We start from the raw sequence: 17,266 nt of genomic DNA, 5'->3' as shown, positions 1-17,266 counted from the left end.
AATGTGATTCCCGAATTTTTGGTACATGCTAGATTGAACATGTACAAAAAGTTTGGAGATCATATTGAACAAATTAAAAGTTCAGGAACCGCATTTCACATTGAGCTAAAATTCAATTACCACATCGAATAAATTAAAAGTTCAGAAACCATATTTTCTATTGGGCCAAATTTATAGATTATTTGTGTCATTTTCACAAAATCAAATGAATCGAATAACTTTTCCTTACTTGAGTGAATTTTTAACTCGATTAAATATTTTAAACCTGAAAAAGCGAGATTTATCCAACAGATTAAAAATTGGAAATTTATCTTTTTAACAAAAGGAAAAGGTTAGGTCCACAGTTAGTTTAAGAAAAATTAAACATTTATGATTGGATGGTTATCATATATGTTTGGAGTTAGCTTTGCAATCGAATTCTTGCACATGCCATCCATTTTTTAGCATGTAAATCATTTCTTACACATGCATTGGTCCTAACAAAAATCCTTAATAAAATTTAGCAAACTTTTCTATAATAACGAGTTTTTGGGTAAAAGACTCGATTAAGGTTATGCTTGTTTGGCACTGAGCAAAAGAAAAAATAAAGCGTAATTTATTACTTTCCTGCCAAAATTCAAAATATTATTTGGATTTCCATAAATTATGAAATACATGAATCTCCGCATCAACAATTAGATCTTGTGAAAGTTTCCGGCCTCACAAATTTAGAAAAAAGTTTGTGAACTTTATGACTTTTGATTAAGTAAAAAGTAAGGAAGTATTTATTTATCTAATTAGATGTCAAACTTTGTGAGTCAAAATATTGTGATTAAACAAAAGAGTTAAATGCTCTTAATTTGTTCCGTATGGAAGGGGCTAGTTATTTATTTAATTAGTTATTTGATCCGCGCTATGCCTGTGTTATTTCTATATATTTTTCAAGATAGAAAGACACTCTATTTTAATAAGTTGGCGAAGCATAAACGGAAAAAAGCTAATTTTGAATAATATTATTATGTATTGATCTAAATTATTGCGAAAAGTTACGGTTTTGATCTGTTTATAGATATCTATTAAAACCTTCTGCCTCTAAACAAAGAGTTGTCGGTTGTGACGGGTTAATTCTTTTCTTGATTATTTAATTTTTCTGGTAATATCAATCATAAATTTTAAATTCTTAAGTGTACTTATAAATTAATTTATTTGGATATATTCTTTGTTAAATAGCTTGAAGGAAAACAACCTTATAATGTGAATTCAGAAATAGGAAATCGAATTTGTAAAACTACGAAGAAATTATCTCTAAAAAGCCTACGTTTAATTAATTCCTATTCATTGTAAATTTACATCAAGTGGATTGGGAAACTGTGAAATAGCACATCGTTGTATTTTGAATAAGACGTGTCATTTAAGTTACACGAATTTCTTTATTCAGTTTAATTGACTCGAAATATACTATACTTTTAATTATTAATTTATTTGGATTATATTTGTAAGATATCATTCTATATATTTCTCATAATCATTTTTATTTTAACTAAGTTAATCTATTTATTTAGCAAAATTCGTTTGCCTATTCGAATAAGATAGACTTCAAGCTATAAGTAATGTACGTAAAATTTCATATGTATTATTCACATAACATAAACATAAACTATTCAAGGCATAACCGTATTATCAAAAGTTATGTTCAAATAGCGTATATAGTATTTAGATCAAAATAAAGTATTGACGCGCAAAGGGAAGTGACAAGTGACGAGTATAGCCATAAATATTCTCTCGACTCAGGCTCTAACTCTTTATAATATATTAATTAAGTATATTTATTTGAATGAAATCAATTAGTGTAATCTCTATCATGAGGTCACACTAAGTTAGAAGGGAGAATTTTGTCATGGTCGGTTGCATTGAAAACTTTATTGCGAGATAGGTATTTTTTTTAAGCGGTGAGGCGATGTCCGGCGAGTTTTCATGCACCTTTGCTCGGTTCACCTCCCCGGAGCAGCATACTCCCCCCACATTGGGGTAGTGCATTCGAGATTCTACTCATTACCGCAATGAAGGAAGCAAATTCTCTTACCATGTGAGTAGACCCGTTAAACATGTGGGTTCGATCGGGTCGAAAATTGTTCAACCCAAATAAATTCAATTTAACTTGTTTTTGACCTAATTCATGCAATACAAATTTAGTGACCTATACACGATTTAATCATGCCCAACACATACTTGATCATATTTATATCGCTAAACCACTTCCATATTTAATCAAATTTAGGAAAACTCATACTTAAACCGCGGTAAGAATGCGGAGTGAGCATGAGATCGAATGAGGGCGAGAGAGAACAAAGAAAAAGTCTTAGAAGCGGGTTTGGGTCTAAGTAATTTGTAAATCCATTCGTCGTCTATTTATAATCCATTTAATTACTCATATTATGTTTAAATCCATTTATAACTAACCCATACAACAACTCAATTCATCATATATGGAGTCAAGAGATTGTTCTACGACCCATTTTGACGGGTTTACATGTAAATCAAAACCTCAATGATCGAGATAGATGTGGTAGTCGATAAGCATAACCATCAAATGTTATCTCAACTTCGATTTTAACCGGTAGTCGTAAACGGCTGACAAGTCATTCCAGCTGTCGTCAAGCTAATCTTAGACTTCCTAAATTAGCGAAAGAGCAAGCGAAATTTTCCAAAGTTCAGGGGCAGCGAGCGCAATTCTCCGAAAGTCGAGGGGCATGGATTGCAATTTCCCAGAAATCCTGTGAAGAAACAGTAAAAAGTTGAATAGCATCGCGAGGTCCCGCTAAAGGAAATCAGACGCCTCTTCGCCCGACGTTACACGGGCGTCGAGATTACGCCGTCGCCGACCGAGCTCGCCACCGCCGCCACCGCCGCCGCCGCCAGCCCTCGGTGTTCATCGCCAAGTCCAGCTCCCGCGGGAGGTAAGAGCATCGTCTTCATTCCCCCTTTCGCGTTTCTCTGCTCCTTGCTTCCGCCCGGCGGTGCCCGAAACGTGGAGAGTTCAACGGTCCGCGACGCTTCCGGCGCTTGCTTGAGCGCTTTCGACGCGAACGCACCGTCCGTTTGTTGGGTTTTTCGGGATCCCGTTGGCCGAATTCGATTCGGGTTTTCATTTGTCCGATGTGGTTTTGCTTCTCGTGGATGGAAATTGGTGCGTAGGGTCGTCTTCGGAGCGGGGAATGAACCTTAGCTACGTTTGATGATGTGGTCGAAAGGAAGAGTTTTGGACTGAGTACCGGGGGTTTTTCTAGTTCGCACGTAGAAAGGAACTGAAGGGAATGTGTTCTTGCGTGGGTTTATCTCGAGGAACTTGCATTGTTTTCTTCTCTGTGAAGCTCGTACTTTTCTCTTTCAAGCGATGTAGAGCCCTCCTACCTCCCCCAAACAAAACAAAAAGAAAAGGGTGATGTAGAGCAAAAGTCTCAACCTAAAATTGTAACAAAGCCTTTCAAATATGATCGGGCATGGTGCTAAATACATATCTTCAGGCTATAGGCTTGCTGCGAGAATGAATGATGAATGATGAATTAACCGTTGAGAGCAATCCCGAGGTGAAACTCGCAACGAATTCTTGCCGGTCAAAACTTACTGAAACCAGGAATTTGGTGTCTGCTAAGGTTTGATGCGAGAGGTGGAGTAGGGTTGTTTTTGGAGGTCACGGTCTCAAAGTGAGGGGAATCAGGTTAAGCTTTGTATGATAATGGAGGATCTGTGTTCAGCTCTTTGTAGAAGGCCGTGCTGAGGAGACACTTTAATTACATTTTTGAAGGAAGAGAAATAAAAATCAGGTTAAGCTTTGTATGATAATGGAGGATCTGTGTTCAGCTCTTTGTAGAAGACCGTGCTGAGGATACACTTTAATTACATTTTTGAAGGAAGAGAAATAAAAATCAACTAACGGTCCGGTAATTAGAAGTCTTGTGCAATTTGGTCTTAGGCCCTTTCATCAGGATTCCTCTAGCGGATTTGATAAGCTAAAGCAGTGAAATATATTGTTAATAGTCCTCATGAGGTTATGGTCCCCTAGTACATTACCAGATTGGAGAGCAAAATAATTTTTGTAAATAATACTGTAAGATTCGGTTGAAGCTAGTTTGTGTAAATTTATCGAGCCCAATTTAATTGTGCACTGCTTTCTCCTTTAGTGTATTTGCCTGTGATTATGAAACTTTTTTAAGCAATTATGCGTCTTTTTTACTATTGGTCCCGAGTCTAAAGATTGAGAATTATAGAAGTTTACACCCATTAGAAGCGGTTTGAACTGTGAACTGTTAGTATTATAGACCTTTTCTTTTTTTCTTTTTTATCCTTACAGAATCGATGGAATTTTCTGCAAGTATGCAGAGTGCATTTTCAACAGCAGAAGTCACTGGTGCAGGATATTCAAAAATTGGAGGTACTAAGTGCGAATACAGTGACTTTTAAAGAAGCTTAGGTCAAGTTTACCACGGAAAATACAGTGTAAAGGCATACTGTCACTAACTATCCCAGAGTCTCTTTAAGCGTCTCATTTCTACTAATAGATATCACAGGGCATGACAGTTCTTTTGTCATGCAGATGAAGATTAGCTCATGCATGGTCAATGATCAGTTTCCGAAAAAACGAAAGAAAATCGATTCTGGAAACTGGAAATTAGTGTTCTGTGTGCTCTTCGTAAATCATGTGATTTCTAAAAGTGTTTCTGAGATTCATTTTTGTAAAAAAATCAAGGGTATATGTATGAGTGCATAAATATTTTTAAAAAAACTGATTTTCCCTTTTAAGATAAATCTATTGGGCTTGAATGCATGTTGACTGTTCATATTTTACCGACATTTCTGTTGACATCTTCACAGTCTTCACCGCACTTTTTGACGTTTGCATTTTCCCCAAGGTTATTTATACATTTTAGCGGAGAATCTTTCATCCCCTCACCTATGGCATTTATCACATTCACAAAAATTGCATTTCCGTATAAAAGCCTCCATAATCTGTTATAGTTTCTACACCAATCCTGAAATTACCATCAACAAGTCTCTCTGATCATGTGAACTATGGGAAAATTTTGTCAACGTGATCAAGAATACATGAAATGGTAACGTTGAATCGGCTTCTAAATTCAAGATTCATGAACTATGGGCAGTCATTTCCTTCAGTGGATTCAATTAAATGAATCGATTTCAAGAATACAGTTTCATCTAGTTGCTTGGAATTTCCTCTCAAAAGTTCTATGGGCTTCTTGGTGTTTTCCATGAAGGCAGTCCCCAAATATTGTTGATTGACTTCCTTTTACAGTATTAGTATACATAATATTCCATGGACTATATATAGTGCACATTATCATAGGCTGCTGCAAAAATTCCAATGCGTCATTCAAGATCACAGATTTCCGTTTGTACTTTATGCACAATTTTATCCACTCGGGGATTATGTGATTATAAATTTTGTTTTTCTGGCTAACTAGTGGGATATCTTGTACTTTAGATTGTAGTGAGATCTACATCTAGATCTCCTGTATGTTCAATCTTCATTTTTCTGGAGAAGGCAAATGATATTTTTACGTTATGAATACTGCATCAAGTAAGACGTTTGCGTCATTTCTTCACTAATGTATATAATAAGTGTAATTGTTTGTTGTCAGATCACGAGGAATCAATCATGAGCGATGATGGACCACTCGCTAATGAATTACATTTATTGAAGCTTGGACGCTGGCAGTGGTGGATTTTAGTCGTCGGTAATATTTTCTTCCTCATAGCAGGACAAGCTGCTGCTGTTCTTCTTGGAAGATTTTATTATGACCAGGGTGGAAATAGTAAGTGGTTGGCGACACTTGTTCAGACGGCTGGTTTTCCGATCCTATTCATCCCATTATACCTTATGCCATCATCACAGGAGGCTTCAGTTTCTCCTAGTGCACCTTCTTTCAGAATTCTCGCTTCGGTCTACTTCTTCCTAGGAGTGCTCTTAGCTGGTGATAACATGTTATATTCCACAGGCCTATTATACCTCACCGCCTCTACATACTCCCTTATCTGTGCTTCCCAGTTGGCATTCAATGCAGTTTTCTCATATTATTTGAACTCACAGAAGTTTACTGCGCTCATTCTGAACTCTGTGGTTGTTCTTACCTTATCTACTGCCCTCGTTGCTGTCAATGATGATTCGGAAGGACCAGCTGGAGTTTCTAAGGGGAAGTATATCCTTGGCTTCTTATGCACCCTTGGAGCTTCTGCACTCTACTCTCTTTTGCTTTCCCTCATGCAACTCTCTTTCCAGAAGGTCCTTAAGAAGGAAACGTTCTCTGTAGTTTTGGAGATGCAAATATATACATGCCTTGTTGCTACTTGTGTTTCTGCTGTGGGTCTGTTTGCGAGTGGCGAATGGAAGACCCTGCATGGAGAGATGGAGAGTTTTGGAGAGGGAAGAGCTTCTTATGTGCTTACTGTGGTTTTCACAGCCGTGTGTTGGCAGGTCTGTTCAGTGGGCGTTGTGGGATTGATATTCATCGTGTCTTCTCTGTTTTCCAATGTCATCAGTACTGTTGGTTTGGTCGTTACTCCGATTGCTTCAGTGATGGTCTTTCACGACAAGATGAACGGTGTCAAGGTGGTTGCCATGCTTCTGGCTCTTTGGGGTTTCGCATCATACATATATCAAAACTATCTCGATGATTCTAAAGCAAGGAGAATGCTGTTGGAAGTGGACGAAACTCGTAATGATTCTGTCTGCTGATCTTCCTGTTGATTGAATTTGTAAATAACTCTTTCGTGTATTGGATGGATCCTCATTACTAGTTGTCAGTTGTGGTTAGCAACCTTCTTAGTTTCGAGCATTTTGTCTGCAGAAATAATGATCTGCAGCCATTTTGAAATTCATGATGAGCTCTCATTATGTAATTCTGCTATTGTCTGCACTTCACAGTGGGCTCTCTTTCCTCTTGGCAAGATTGCCCAGTTATATTAACTTTAGTGACCTTATAAGAAATGAAAACAATTTGTTGCCATCGACATGGGTTGGCGTCATTAGATTATGACTCTTACAGGGTTCCTTCCTTTTGCTGTGGAGTATCTAGTTGAAGTGCTGCCTTTTATAATGTATACTGGGATAGCTATTATGCATTGAAGTGGCCGTTGGAATGTTTTATGTCTCTCGAAAGCAGAATCATATATATGCTTATTTCGGTTGTGAAAGAGATGGTTGTTGTTCTGATGAAGCTCTAGGTTCTGTATCTATTCAGGTTATTCTTAGTGAAGACCCCTTTAATAACCATGTGGTTATTTGTAGTCCAATTACCATTCTAGTGGAAAACTGATGGTTGGGGGACTGAAGAACAGACATGGTGATCCAAGATGGGCAAGCATCGGCTTACCGGCAGATCGATCACCTACGTTCGGTTCTTACTTCATATGTTTTTGCTTCTGCAGAAATTTTGATGTGGGCTCTTGCTATGAAGGTGTAATTTTGAGTAGAGATTCTGTGTCGTTTCATCGTTTGATTACTGACCGTTTGTGTATGGAAATGTGTGTGACGATTGTTCACTGACAAAAAGGCAATTCAAGATGCATGGAAGCCGTCTCGGATGATCGTCGAACTCTTTCGGAGTCTCGCACATCTGAGTTTGACAAGATCTCTGTTCTGAACTGATGAGCACATAGTACCATATCCAATCTTAATGAAAGTTGGACGAAGCCAAGACTCATGGAAAGACTGCAAAACAATTGATGAAGGGGAGGACATATGGAGCTTGGAAAGTCTGTGCAACCTCACGATTCAATCTACGCTCAATGCGATCATTTGGATCAAGTCACGAGAAAGAAATTCCTTTGGACTTACTACTGTCCTAACTTGGATGGCGTGCCTTCGATCGGATCAGAAAGGTTGACTTAGTACGGGGCGCACTAACGTTGGCCCACGACCCCGCATGATAGCAAAATGGAATTTTCCAACAAATTATTGGTGTGTCATTATGTCCGTCGTTGGATTGCTTCGGTGTTTTGGTGGAAAGGATTCCGAGTGGTTATCATTAATGATAGAAGTTGTAGCTACTGTTGGTTCACCCATGTTGCCATTAAAGATGGGTTTTTGGGACCAATGTTCAAGCAGCAAAGACTAGTGGCTGTCGTTGCTATCTTGTATAGGTTGCAAAGTTACGGATATGCTTCATGGGATTTTTCCTTGTCTATGATTTGAGGAGGTCATGACTTTCATGATTAGGTTTGAAATCTACTTGCAGTGCAAGATTTCCATCTTCAATGGTTATCAATTAAGAGCTGACAGCGCGAACAAGTTCCCACTTAAAACTGATCCGATGATTATGTTAATCCGGCGTCAAGAAACAGTGAGATTCATATCGAGTTTCACTGAAAATACGCGACGAGCACTGTATCGCACCGTCATCGATTCCGTTCACCGTATCATCCGCCGAACGAGTCCATCTAAATTCTCTTCTCGTCGCACCTCGACACGCCGCCGGCTTTCTGTTTACAAGGACCGACTCGCCCATCGGGCATTACCCCCCTCGCGTCGTGATTCGGGTACTCGTCCATTCACGGACATAAGTTCAATCTAGCACACGGGCGAAGGCTAAATCGATCACGGCACACACCCTTGTTTGAACTTCTGTGTCAAGCAGTCACGGATTCAACTCATGCCTTTTTCCCCATCTAGAATCATTGCAAGCGTGCTCAGGAGTCAGTAGTGAAAGGTGATAAAAAAAGATGGTGAGCCTCTCGACCCAACATGGGGCAACAAAAGAGGAAAACCACAAAACAAAAGTCAAACTTTTCGTTCACCTTCCAAAACGGAGGAGGTCATTATAAGCTTTGGGCAGCGTGGATTGCACTTACTTCGCACGGTGCATTTCTCTTTATAGCCAAGCAAAAAGGCCCAAAAAAAGAAAATCATTGCGCCTTCCGAATTCAACACACAACAGTGACTCTGGCCAATGAGTAATGTTGTCTTTTGACTTTTGATTCGTTCAATGCGATCTTTGAAGTGCTTCTAAATGCACAGCACGGTCCTTTCGGTTAGGAGTGTACAAAGGCAAAACTGCTCGGACCGTCGGGTGCCCGGACCGGACCGGCCAATTTCAGACAGTTCACGAGGAGCCGTCCCAGTTCCAGATTCTAATTTACTAGAAGCCAGGTGAGTACCGGTCCCGTCTCGGTTCTAGGCGTGAAACCGCCCACCCGCCCTCCGGACCGGACCGGTAATATATATACATATATATAATTTTTTAGGAAAATTTTGACCAACAAAAAAAAGAAAAAAACATGTTTAGAAAAATGAAAACCATAAAATCCATAATCTGTGGGAGGTTCCCGATTCCATGTCGGGAACCGCCCGCCCGGACCACACTTACCCCTACCTTTCGTTCGATCGAACAACGATGGAGGGAGTCGCCACGAGCCCCCGAACTGATGCGAAACGTGCGATTTGGCCTCCCGGGAATTTTCAATTTATTCAATGCAATCCACATCGGTCCTTCGATGTAACCCATTTTTCTTTTGGCTATTCAAGCGAGGAAGCCAGACATCGTGCACTAAAATCACACACCTACCCACTTAAATCTTTTCAACAAATATGGTGGTGGATGCTGTCTCATTTGCTTTATTTTATTTCTCGCATTATAATACCCACCGGAAGAAAAAAAAATTACAAAAAAAAATTCCGGTTCCCCGCCATTAAAACTCCCCCCCCCCGCTCTTAACCTCCCACCAACCCCTTTTTTAATTGTGGGTGGTGGTGGCGGTGGTGGGGCGGGGGACTGGCGGCACCGCCACTCCCAGCGGATCCGCCACCGGCGAGACGTGGCGGCGGCGCCGCGACGCGCCGCCGACTTAGGGGTAGGGGAAAAAGAGGAAAAAAAAATGATAATAATTCAAACGACCCACAAGATGAGGGCCGTGTGATGATGATGGTTTGAATGTTGTTCTTATTATTATTTTAGGGTTTCAAGGCTTACGCTATAAGGATGTGGTCCTGTCTTTCCCACCATAAAATTGATTCGGTGGGTTTAATATAAAATTATGGCATTAGCCACCACGAATTACATTTTTTTTTTTTTTGGGCACTCGCAAGAAGTTATTGTACCTAGAAAGTCAATGAAAAAATGGGTGGTTCACTCTTCGGGCTTTAGTTGCACAAAAAAATGTACCGAAAGTGCACAACACGCGGGATCAAATTAGGTGAAGGAAATCATCCGATCAGTCCTAAATTCACTGTACAAATGCCAATTTGGACCTAAATTTATCGATTTTTCCGATGTAGTCCAAAACTTTCGTTGCGAAATTCCCAATGCGGTCCTCCCGGTCAATTTCCGGCGGGGATCGCCGACGTGGCGGTTGTGTCACGTCGGACGGCCGGCGATGACCGGGTCGCCACGTCGGCTGTTTACGGCGGAAATCAGCCGGAAGGAATTGGAATTCCACCCGCAGGTTCAGGACTAAATTGACAAAATCGATGAGTTTATGACCGAACCAGTATCTGCACAATAGGTTTAGGATCGATCGGCTTAATTTTCCTCGAAACAAAAGAAGTTGTCCACAAACTTTGAAAGATATGGTAGCCGTGACACTTTACGTGGGATCGCTACCAATCATCTGCCAGTTCGACCTATCGAAAGCAAACGCGGCTTAGTATTTAATTACTCTGATAATAGCCGAGGGGCGCAATCATAAATTACAATCAAGCGAAGAAGGTTGGTTCATTGTCTCATTAGACTCCACAGGAACTCCCTAATCTCCTATGCTAAAGAGGGTGCATAGCGACCTAATCATTTCAAAATCGACAAGACACGTTTGTTTAGGATGGTCCAACAACCATGGCACGAAACATATGATTGGGACTTCAATTCCGCCTTAATTGCAGCATTAGTTGAGCATATTCTTCCTCCATATATCACCAAAATGCACCCTTCATTTTTTATTTTCTTTTGGCACATTGTATATCAAATGTATCGTAGCACTTTCAACTGGTGAAGAGAAAATCTCAACCGGCGAAGTTGACCCTCCGAGGGGCATGATGGTGATGGCAAGATCGCGTTTTGACAATACATTTCGTCATTCTACACGACCACACCACGACTCGAAAGAATGAGAGAATCTATGCTGCAAAATGGGAGAATCTCGTACGCTTTTTGTCTCTCGAGAAGAAACGACGAAAATGCTCCGAAAAAGTCGGAGCATACGCCGCCGGCGTAAAGCAAATTTCGCGTTGTTGGCATTTTCCGTCCTTAATTTGATGATTATAATTACCCGCTCGTTCGAATCAATGGCGTATGAGATCGCTCGCGCAAAGACGATTTTTCCGCCGAATGTCTCCTAGCGTTATAGTATAAGCGTGATGAAGTCAAGAAACTTGTTACATTCGACAACCAACGCTTCACATGGGGGTACCACCTTAGCCATCTTTGGCAATGACGAGGGTTGCAAGAGAACTTTTATAGAGCGAGGGAAAAAGGAATGGTGCGACGCTAGTTGCATCGACGACGATCTCTCCTCTCGTCTCTCTCTCTCCATGTCGCCCTCGATGATCCTTTCGGTCGGAGCGAGGCTCGACAGCCCTTTGGCTAGTGGCTCGGACGAGGTTTTACGGGCCCCGGCTCGACGAATCGGGCGTTGGCGGCAGTTCCCAGTGCACGATAAAAAGCGAGATGACCGAATTGTGAAAACACCACGAGCCGGGGGGAACCACAACTAAAATTCGATTGGTACGAAGACATTTTCTAAAATCCGATGTCGCGGGGGCAGCTAGATACGTCTACGGCCCGCGAGGGACACAGGAATACCAAGAGACGGCGATAAATTTCTCAAGCATACTAATTCCTTCTCGATATGCGTAAATCCCGACGACCTTTTTGCTGTCCCGAGAGTAACATCTCGAAAGGCCCCGTCACGAGCGACTCTCGGGACAATCGTTACAAATTCGAAATGGCATTTTACTCGAGCGAGCGATGAGGAGACGCATGTAACACGAGAATCATCGGCGCATCGAAAACCCGCCGATTAATATATACAGAAATCAGCCTTCCGGGACATTCTTAAACCCGAAAAAAACACCAAGAAAGAAAAGAAGATGTGCACGGAATGTGGAAGAAAAATATAAGGATCATCATGGGAAAGAAATCTAGCGCGCATCGAGGGTGGACCTCCTTTTCCTCGGCAAGATCTAACGCCAAAGGCAAGGCTCTCTTCTATGATCCAAAATCCAATCCCTCCTCCTTTTTCCTTAACATCGTCCTCGCCCACCAAAAAAAAAGAAGAAGAAGAAGCAGGGATTTAAAAGAAAAAAAAAGGGGGGGACCAAAGAGCATCTCTCGTGACACGTAAATTAACGTCGATGCGATCGCGCGAGCCCCACGGCAACTCCGCGCGCAGCTCGAATGATCGACGGTGGAGATTGAATCTTCGATCCGTACCGAGTTACCAACCCGGGTCCGGGCGGGTTGTTATGCACAGCACCAATGGAAACCTCGGCCGATATTAATCGGTGGGGGGGGAAAAGGTCAAGGCACGCGCCGAGCCTACTGCACCAATCAAACTCTAAAACCCCACAAAACCTAAACCGTCCGGCCGCGGGGTCCCCCCCCCCCCCGGCCCCGGCCCCCGGCCCACCCCCACCACCGCCGGTGACGTCAGCGCGGCGTGCGCGGGCGGCGTGTCATCACGGCAGGACAATAAATGGTCGACAGCATCTCTAGTCTTCGAGGGCCCATGCTCGCCACCATCAACAGTCGCCCCCAAAAACAGGAAGAACGACCGATGGCGAAAAAAGGCATTCAATACGATCGGAGGAGGAGCGCATTGACTCCCTCCCCCACACCCACTCAAGCTTGCAGAGCGCCTCCCCCTTAAATTCGGCCCGGGCCCCCCCCCCCCCGACCGCGACCGGCCCCCCGACCCCGACCGCGACCCCGACCCGCCACCGTGCTCCGGTCAAGGAAGCCTTCAACCACCCTCCTTTAAGTGGGAAGCAGCATGCATAGTGGATGTGGTCGATCTTCCTACCGCAAATTTCAAAAAGCTATTCAACCCGGAAAAGACCCACCAAAAGTCATACCATTATACAAGTTTTCGGAACGAGCGACATTACAGAGGAGTTAGCTTATATAAAGCACTCTTTTGGAGCTCTCGTTAAGTAATTTCAAACGGAAACAAAAATTACGGTTTTAATAAACCCCATTTTTTTGCATAAAAACTTCATTTTTGAGAGAAATTGAGACGTTCCTCTGTGTAATTTAACGAGCGAATGTCCTAATAGGATCGACCCCCACAAAAAAAAAAAAACAAAAAAAAAAGGGTCCTCATAGGAAAACTGAACACGGGGGATCGATCACCTGACACGTGTCCCTCGGAAGGTTTCCGATGGTCTCGAACCAGCGCCCAAAATTCGTCAACGAAATGCAGAAAATTGGTGCGACCACCACGACGTTCCGACAATTAAATGCAGTAATTACTCATGTAATATATATATATATATATATATATATATATATATATATATTGTAAGAAAAAAATTTAAATACGCGGGAGAGAAAGAAATGGGTAAAATCCTATTAATTTTCTATACCTCGTACATGTAACAGTAAAAAAAACAAAGCGAAAAGGAAAAAAAGTAAGGAAGAAAAGAAAGAGGTGGAAGAAATCATCACACAACAAGGGGCGTGTAGCCGGTTAACGGGAACGATTTTACTGTACATGAGAGGAAAAACGCCAAAATCCCAAGAATTTACCGTTCTTCTTCCTCCTTCGCGCTACTCGTGTGAAAAGACCGGGAGGGGGGGTTAAAAAAACCGCAGTAAAAAACTCCGGGTCAGAGATCGCCGCCGCCGCCGCCGCCGTCGTCGCCGGAGGGGGAGGAGGGGGGAGGGTCAACGTCGGCAGCCGCGGCGGCGGCGGCGGCGGCGCGTGTCCTAGCGGTTCGGGTTGGCCCTCCCGAAGTCGGCGAGCTTCCGGGACCGGTTGCCGAGGTACGACGCCGCCGTCGACAGGTGCGGGTGCGGGTGCCCCGGGGCCCTGATCTCGCCGGAGTAGCCCGCGTCCGGATGCTGGAGCCCGCACTTCGGGAGGTGGGGGTGGTGGTGGTTGTTCCATTGCCGCGCGGGGCTGGGCCTCACCAGGGGGCTCAGGCAGAAGCTCAGCCCGGAGACGTTCCGCGACTGCAGCCCCGGCCGCGGCCCCCGGAGCGCCGGCCCGGCGGGCGGGGTCCTGCGCCGCCCGCGGGAGGACTCCGACGCGTACCCGCTCCCCGGCGGCGACCGGTTCTCGCGGTCCTCGTCGTCGGACTCCTCATCCCCTCGCTCCGGCGACATTCCGCGGTTCGACACCGGGCGGGGCCGCCGGGCGTCGAAGGCGGAGACGGCCTCCTCCTCGGCGGGGAATCCTCCTACCGGCGGCCGGCCCTTCCCGCGGCGGTGGAGGAGGAACGAGAACCACGACGACGACGACGACGCCGACGACGAGGACCACCACGACGGCGTCGCCCGGCACGAATCGCGATGGCGAAAGAGGGCGGGATCCGAATTCGAGGAGAATCGAGGATCCGATTCCCAATCGAACTTCTCCGATCTGGACTTGCCGAACAGGCTGGCGAACAGGGAGAACCTCCCCCGCTTCTTCTTCTTCCGCGGCTCGCTCGGGACGAACCCTCCCGCGGCGTCGCTGTACCTGTAAGCCGGGCCCACCTGCGGGGTGCTGTAGAACCGCTGGTGGCGGCCGCCGCCTGCGTCGGACTTCCGGCGGCTGATGTAGGGGGACACGGAGCGGGGGAACGCCGGGTGCTGCGGCGGCCGCCGGGGGGGCGGCTGCTGCTGCTGCTGCTGCGGGGGGTCGTCGGGCTTCCGTCGATCGTCGTCGGCGCAGGGGCGGGCGTGGCCGAGGGCCTCGGCCTGGGCCTGGGCGGCGATGAGGGCGAAGAGGCGCTCCCGGAGGCAGGTGGCGCAGACGCCGACGGCGCTGCTCGGGTCGACGGGGTGCTTCCTACACTTCATTCCTCCGCCACCGACATGCAGCCGCGGCCTTCTAGAAGCTCCGCCGCCCCGCCATGGCTGCGCGACCACCGCGAGCTCCGCCGCCCTCCGACAAAACGAAAACGAAGGTCTCCGAAAGAGAGAGAGAGAGAGAGAGATATCTTTATGCGCTTTGGGCTGCCGTCTGCGTGTTGGGGAGGGATTGGTGGTCTCTTCTTCTTTGATTTAATTGTAGAGATAGAGAGAGAGAGAGAGAGAGAGATGAGGAAGAAGAAGTAACATTAGGCTCAACTTTGGTTTGTTTTCTTGATAAATTTATTCATTACATTTCGACATATGCTTGTATATAGCCCGTTCGCACTATTCGATCCTTAGCGAGACCCCCCGGTCGTGTTCGACCGCGACGTTCGGGACGACCCGGCTCATGCTCGTTCCCTGCGCTCGGGTCGCGAATCCAAGTCAACTTTTTTGCTCAATGAGTCGCGAAACGGCCGATACGTTTCGAATTCGTCTCGTCTTTGAAGCCCGTCAGTATCTGTTACCGTGCATATGTGGCGAGCTGCCGTCGGTGACGAGTTGGGTAATGAGCCGGCCTGAAGCCGGGATGAACTTTCGCGAGTACGGGTCGGGGTTTCGTTTTAGTAATTTTGGGTGAGTGAAATTTGAATTGATGAGCTACGTATGGGAGCATTTGGCAAATGGGTCTTACTATATTTACCATGAAATAAATTGAATGATGGCGACCTTAGGCTGAGTTGATGATTTTTCTATTCATTTGTTTCGGTTTTGTTTTTGTCGGCAAGTTGACGATGTGACTTGTGTGCGTTGACTTTCTCTTTCGGTTTTGTGGGTTTTTTTGAGGTTGATTGGATGACCCAGCAATTAGACGAGATCACATTTAAAGTGAGGGTTCTCTCAATTGGGTTTTCAACTTTTGCATTTTTTGCTCGATTGGGGGCTCTTACTTTTAGTTATTTACTGCTCAGGACATCATCAATCTACAACACTTGTGAAGATTAAATTGACTTTGAATGTGATCTCGTCCAAATTTTTTTTTATAAAAATATCTCCAAATGTTGGATACTAAATATTGGTCAACACCAAATACTAAAAGCATAAAGGGAAAGTCAAACATAAAAGAAAATTTTGATTTAAGATGTTGTGAATTTCTGTAGCATAAAAATCGTCGATCCTCGAAATTGAGCCGTAATTTTCTTACACTCTGTCGGCTCAGTTTGCTAGAATTTGTAGATAAAAGTGATTTCGAAGTCAAAATTGAGTAAGAAGTAGCTTAGAGTTAAATAATGGGGAATTATATTTTCAAATGGGCATGAGTAACCATCCTTTTTAATATGCTCGACAACTTAATTTCGATAGTAATTACTTGGAGATGTATTGTAAATGAGAATATTAACCGCTTGCTGATCCTTGGGTAAAAAAAAAAAAAATCGCTTGCTGATCCAGTATCCCTGGTTAATAAGCACCATGCGAAATGTTAGAGAGGTTTTCACTAATATCTCTTGAATTTTTATGACAAGTAAACCTTGAGACTAATAAAGTACTGCGCTAAGAAAAAATGGTTTTTTTTTTTTACATTTGATGGTGTTGAGAATCGAATTACTTCCGTGCGTGTGATTCATGGCATGGAATATGGCACATCAGCCACTTTAATTGTGCATGTATTAGGTTGTGTCGTTTTCTCTTTTGAATATGATTGGGAATGTTACTATCGCACTTATTAGCATTGTCGGATTTAGGCCGAGACGAGTAAAATTTTGCGCGTACATACCGGGTTCGTATTAGGATTTCTTCTTCAGTTTGTTGAGTAAAATTTGAATTGAAGTGCTAAATTTGGAAGCATTTAGCAAATGGGTCTTACTTTATTTACTTTGAAATAAATTCAATGATGGCGATCATAGGTTGAGTGACAATTTTTCTATTTATTTGTTTGTTTTTTTCTTTTGGCAATTTTTTTTTCTGGTCAAATCTTTTGGCCAGTAGACGATGTGACTTTTGTGCGTTGACTTTCTCTTTCAGTTTTGTGGGTTTTGTGTACGATTTGCATGACCCAGCAATTAACAAAATAAGATTTCTTACCTAAAATGAGGGTTCTTTCATTTGGGTTTTCTACTTTTGCCTTTTTTGCTTAATTAGGGCTCTTACTTTGAGTTATTTACTAGTCAGAATTTAAATCTATAGTATTTATGAAGATTAAAATGACTTGAAATGTGATCACATCTAAATTTTTTTAAAAATATTTCCAAACGTTCGAAACTAAGTATATGTAAACTCTAAATACT

At 43.5% G+C, this 17,266-nt stretch overlaps 2 protein-coding genes across 4 annotated transcripts; one reads left to right on the top strand and one right to left on the bottom strand.

Moving 5' to 3' along the window:
- Positions 1-2,791: 2,791 nt before the first annotated feature.
- On the top strand, positions 2,792-7,005 carry LOC115684484 (probable purine permease 11). Of its 3 annotated transcripts, XM_056318046.1 has the most exons (3): positions 3,010-3,697; positions 3,804-4,411; positions 5,637-7,005. In XM_056318046.1, the coding sequence occupies exons 2-3, from the start codon at positions 4,336-4,338 to the stop codon at positions 6,728-6,730; spliced, it is 1,170 nt and encodes a 389-aa protein (XP_056174021.1). In that variant the 5' UTR covers positions 3,010-3,697; positions 3,804-4,335; the 3' UTR covers positions 6,731-7,005. The 3 variants fall into 3 exon arrangements, with proteins under 3 accessions (XP_056174022.1, XP_056174021.1, XP_056174023.1); XM_056318047.1 differs by lacking the exons at positions 3,010-3,697; positions 3,804-4,411 and adding an exon at positions 2,792-2,936; XM_056318048.1 differs by lacking the exon at positions 3,010-3,697 and having other exon boundaries at positions 4,389-4,476.
- A 6,828-nt stretch (positions 7,006-13,833) lies between these two features.
- On the bottom strand, positions 13,834-15,185 carry LOC130139833 (uncharacterized). The gene has a single exon (XM_056317591.1). The coding sequence runs from the start codon at positions 14,985-14,987 to the stop codon at positions 13,911-13,913; it is 1,077 nt and encodes a 358-aa protein (XP_056173566.1). The 5' UTR covers positions 14,988-15,185; the 3' UTR covers positions 13,834-13,910.
- Between the last annotated feature and the right edge of the window lie 2,081 nt (positions 15,186-17,266).

This window comes from Syzygium oleosum, unplaced genomic scaffold (genome assembly GCF_021117445.2).
Source record: "Syzygium oleosum isolate NSW1041296 unplaced genomic scaffold, Sole_v2.1 Sole_v2.14, whole genome shotgun sequence".
Classification (NCBI taxonomy): Eukaryota; Viridiplantae; Streptophyta; class Magnoliopsida; order Myrtales; family Myrtaceae; genus Syzygium; species Syzygium oleosum.
Note: the sequence above shows the minus strand (reverse complement) of the source record. Positions and strands in the feature narration are given on the sequence as shown.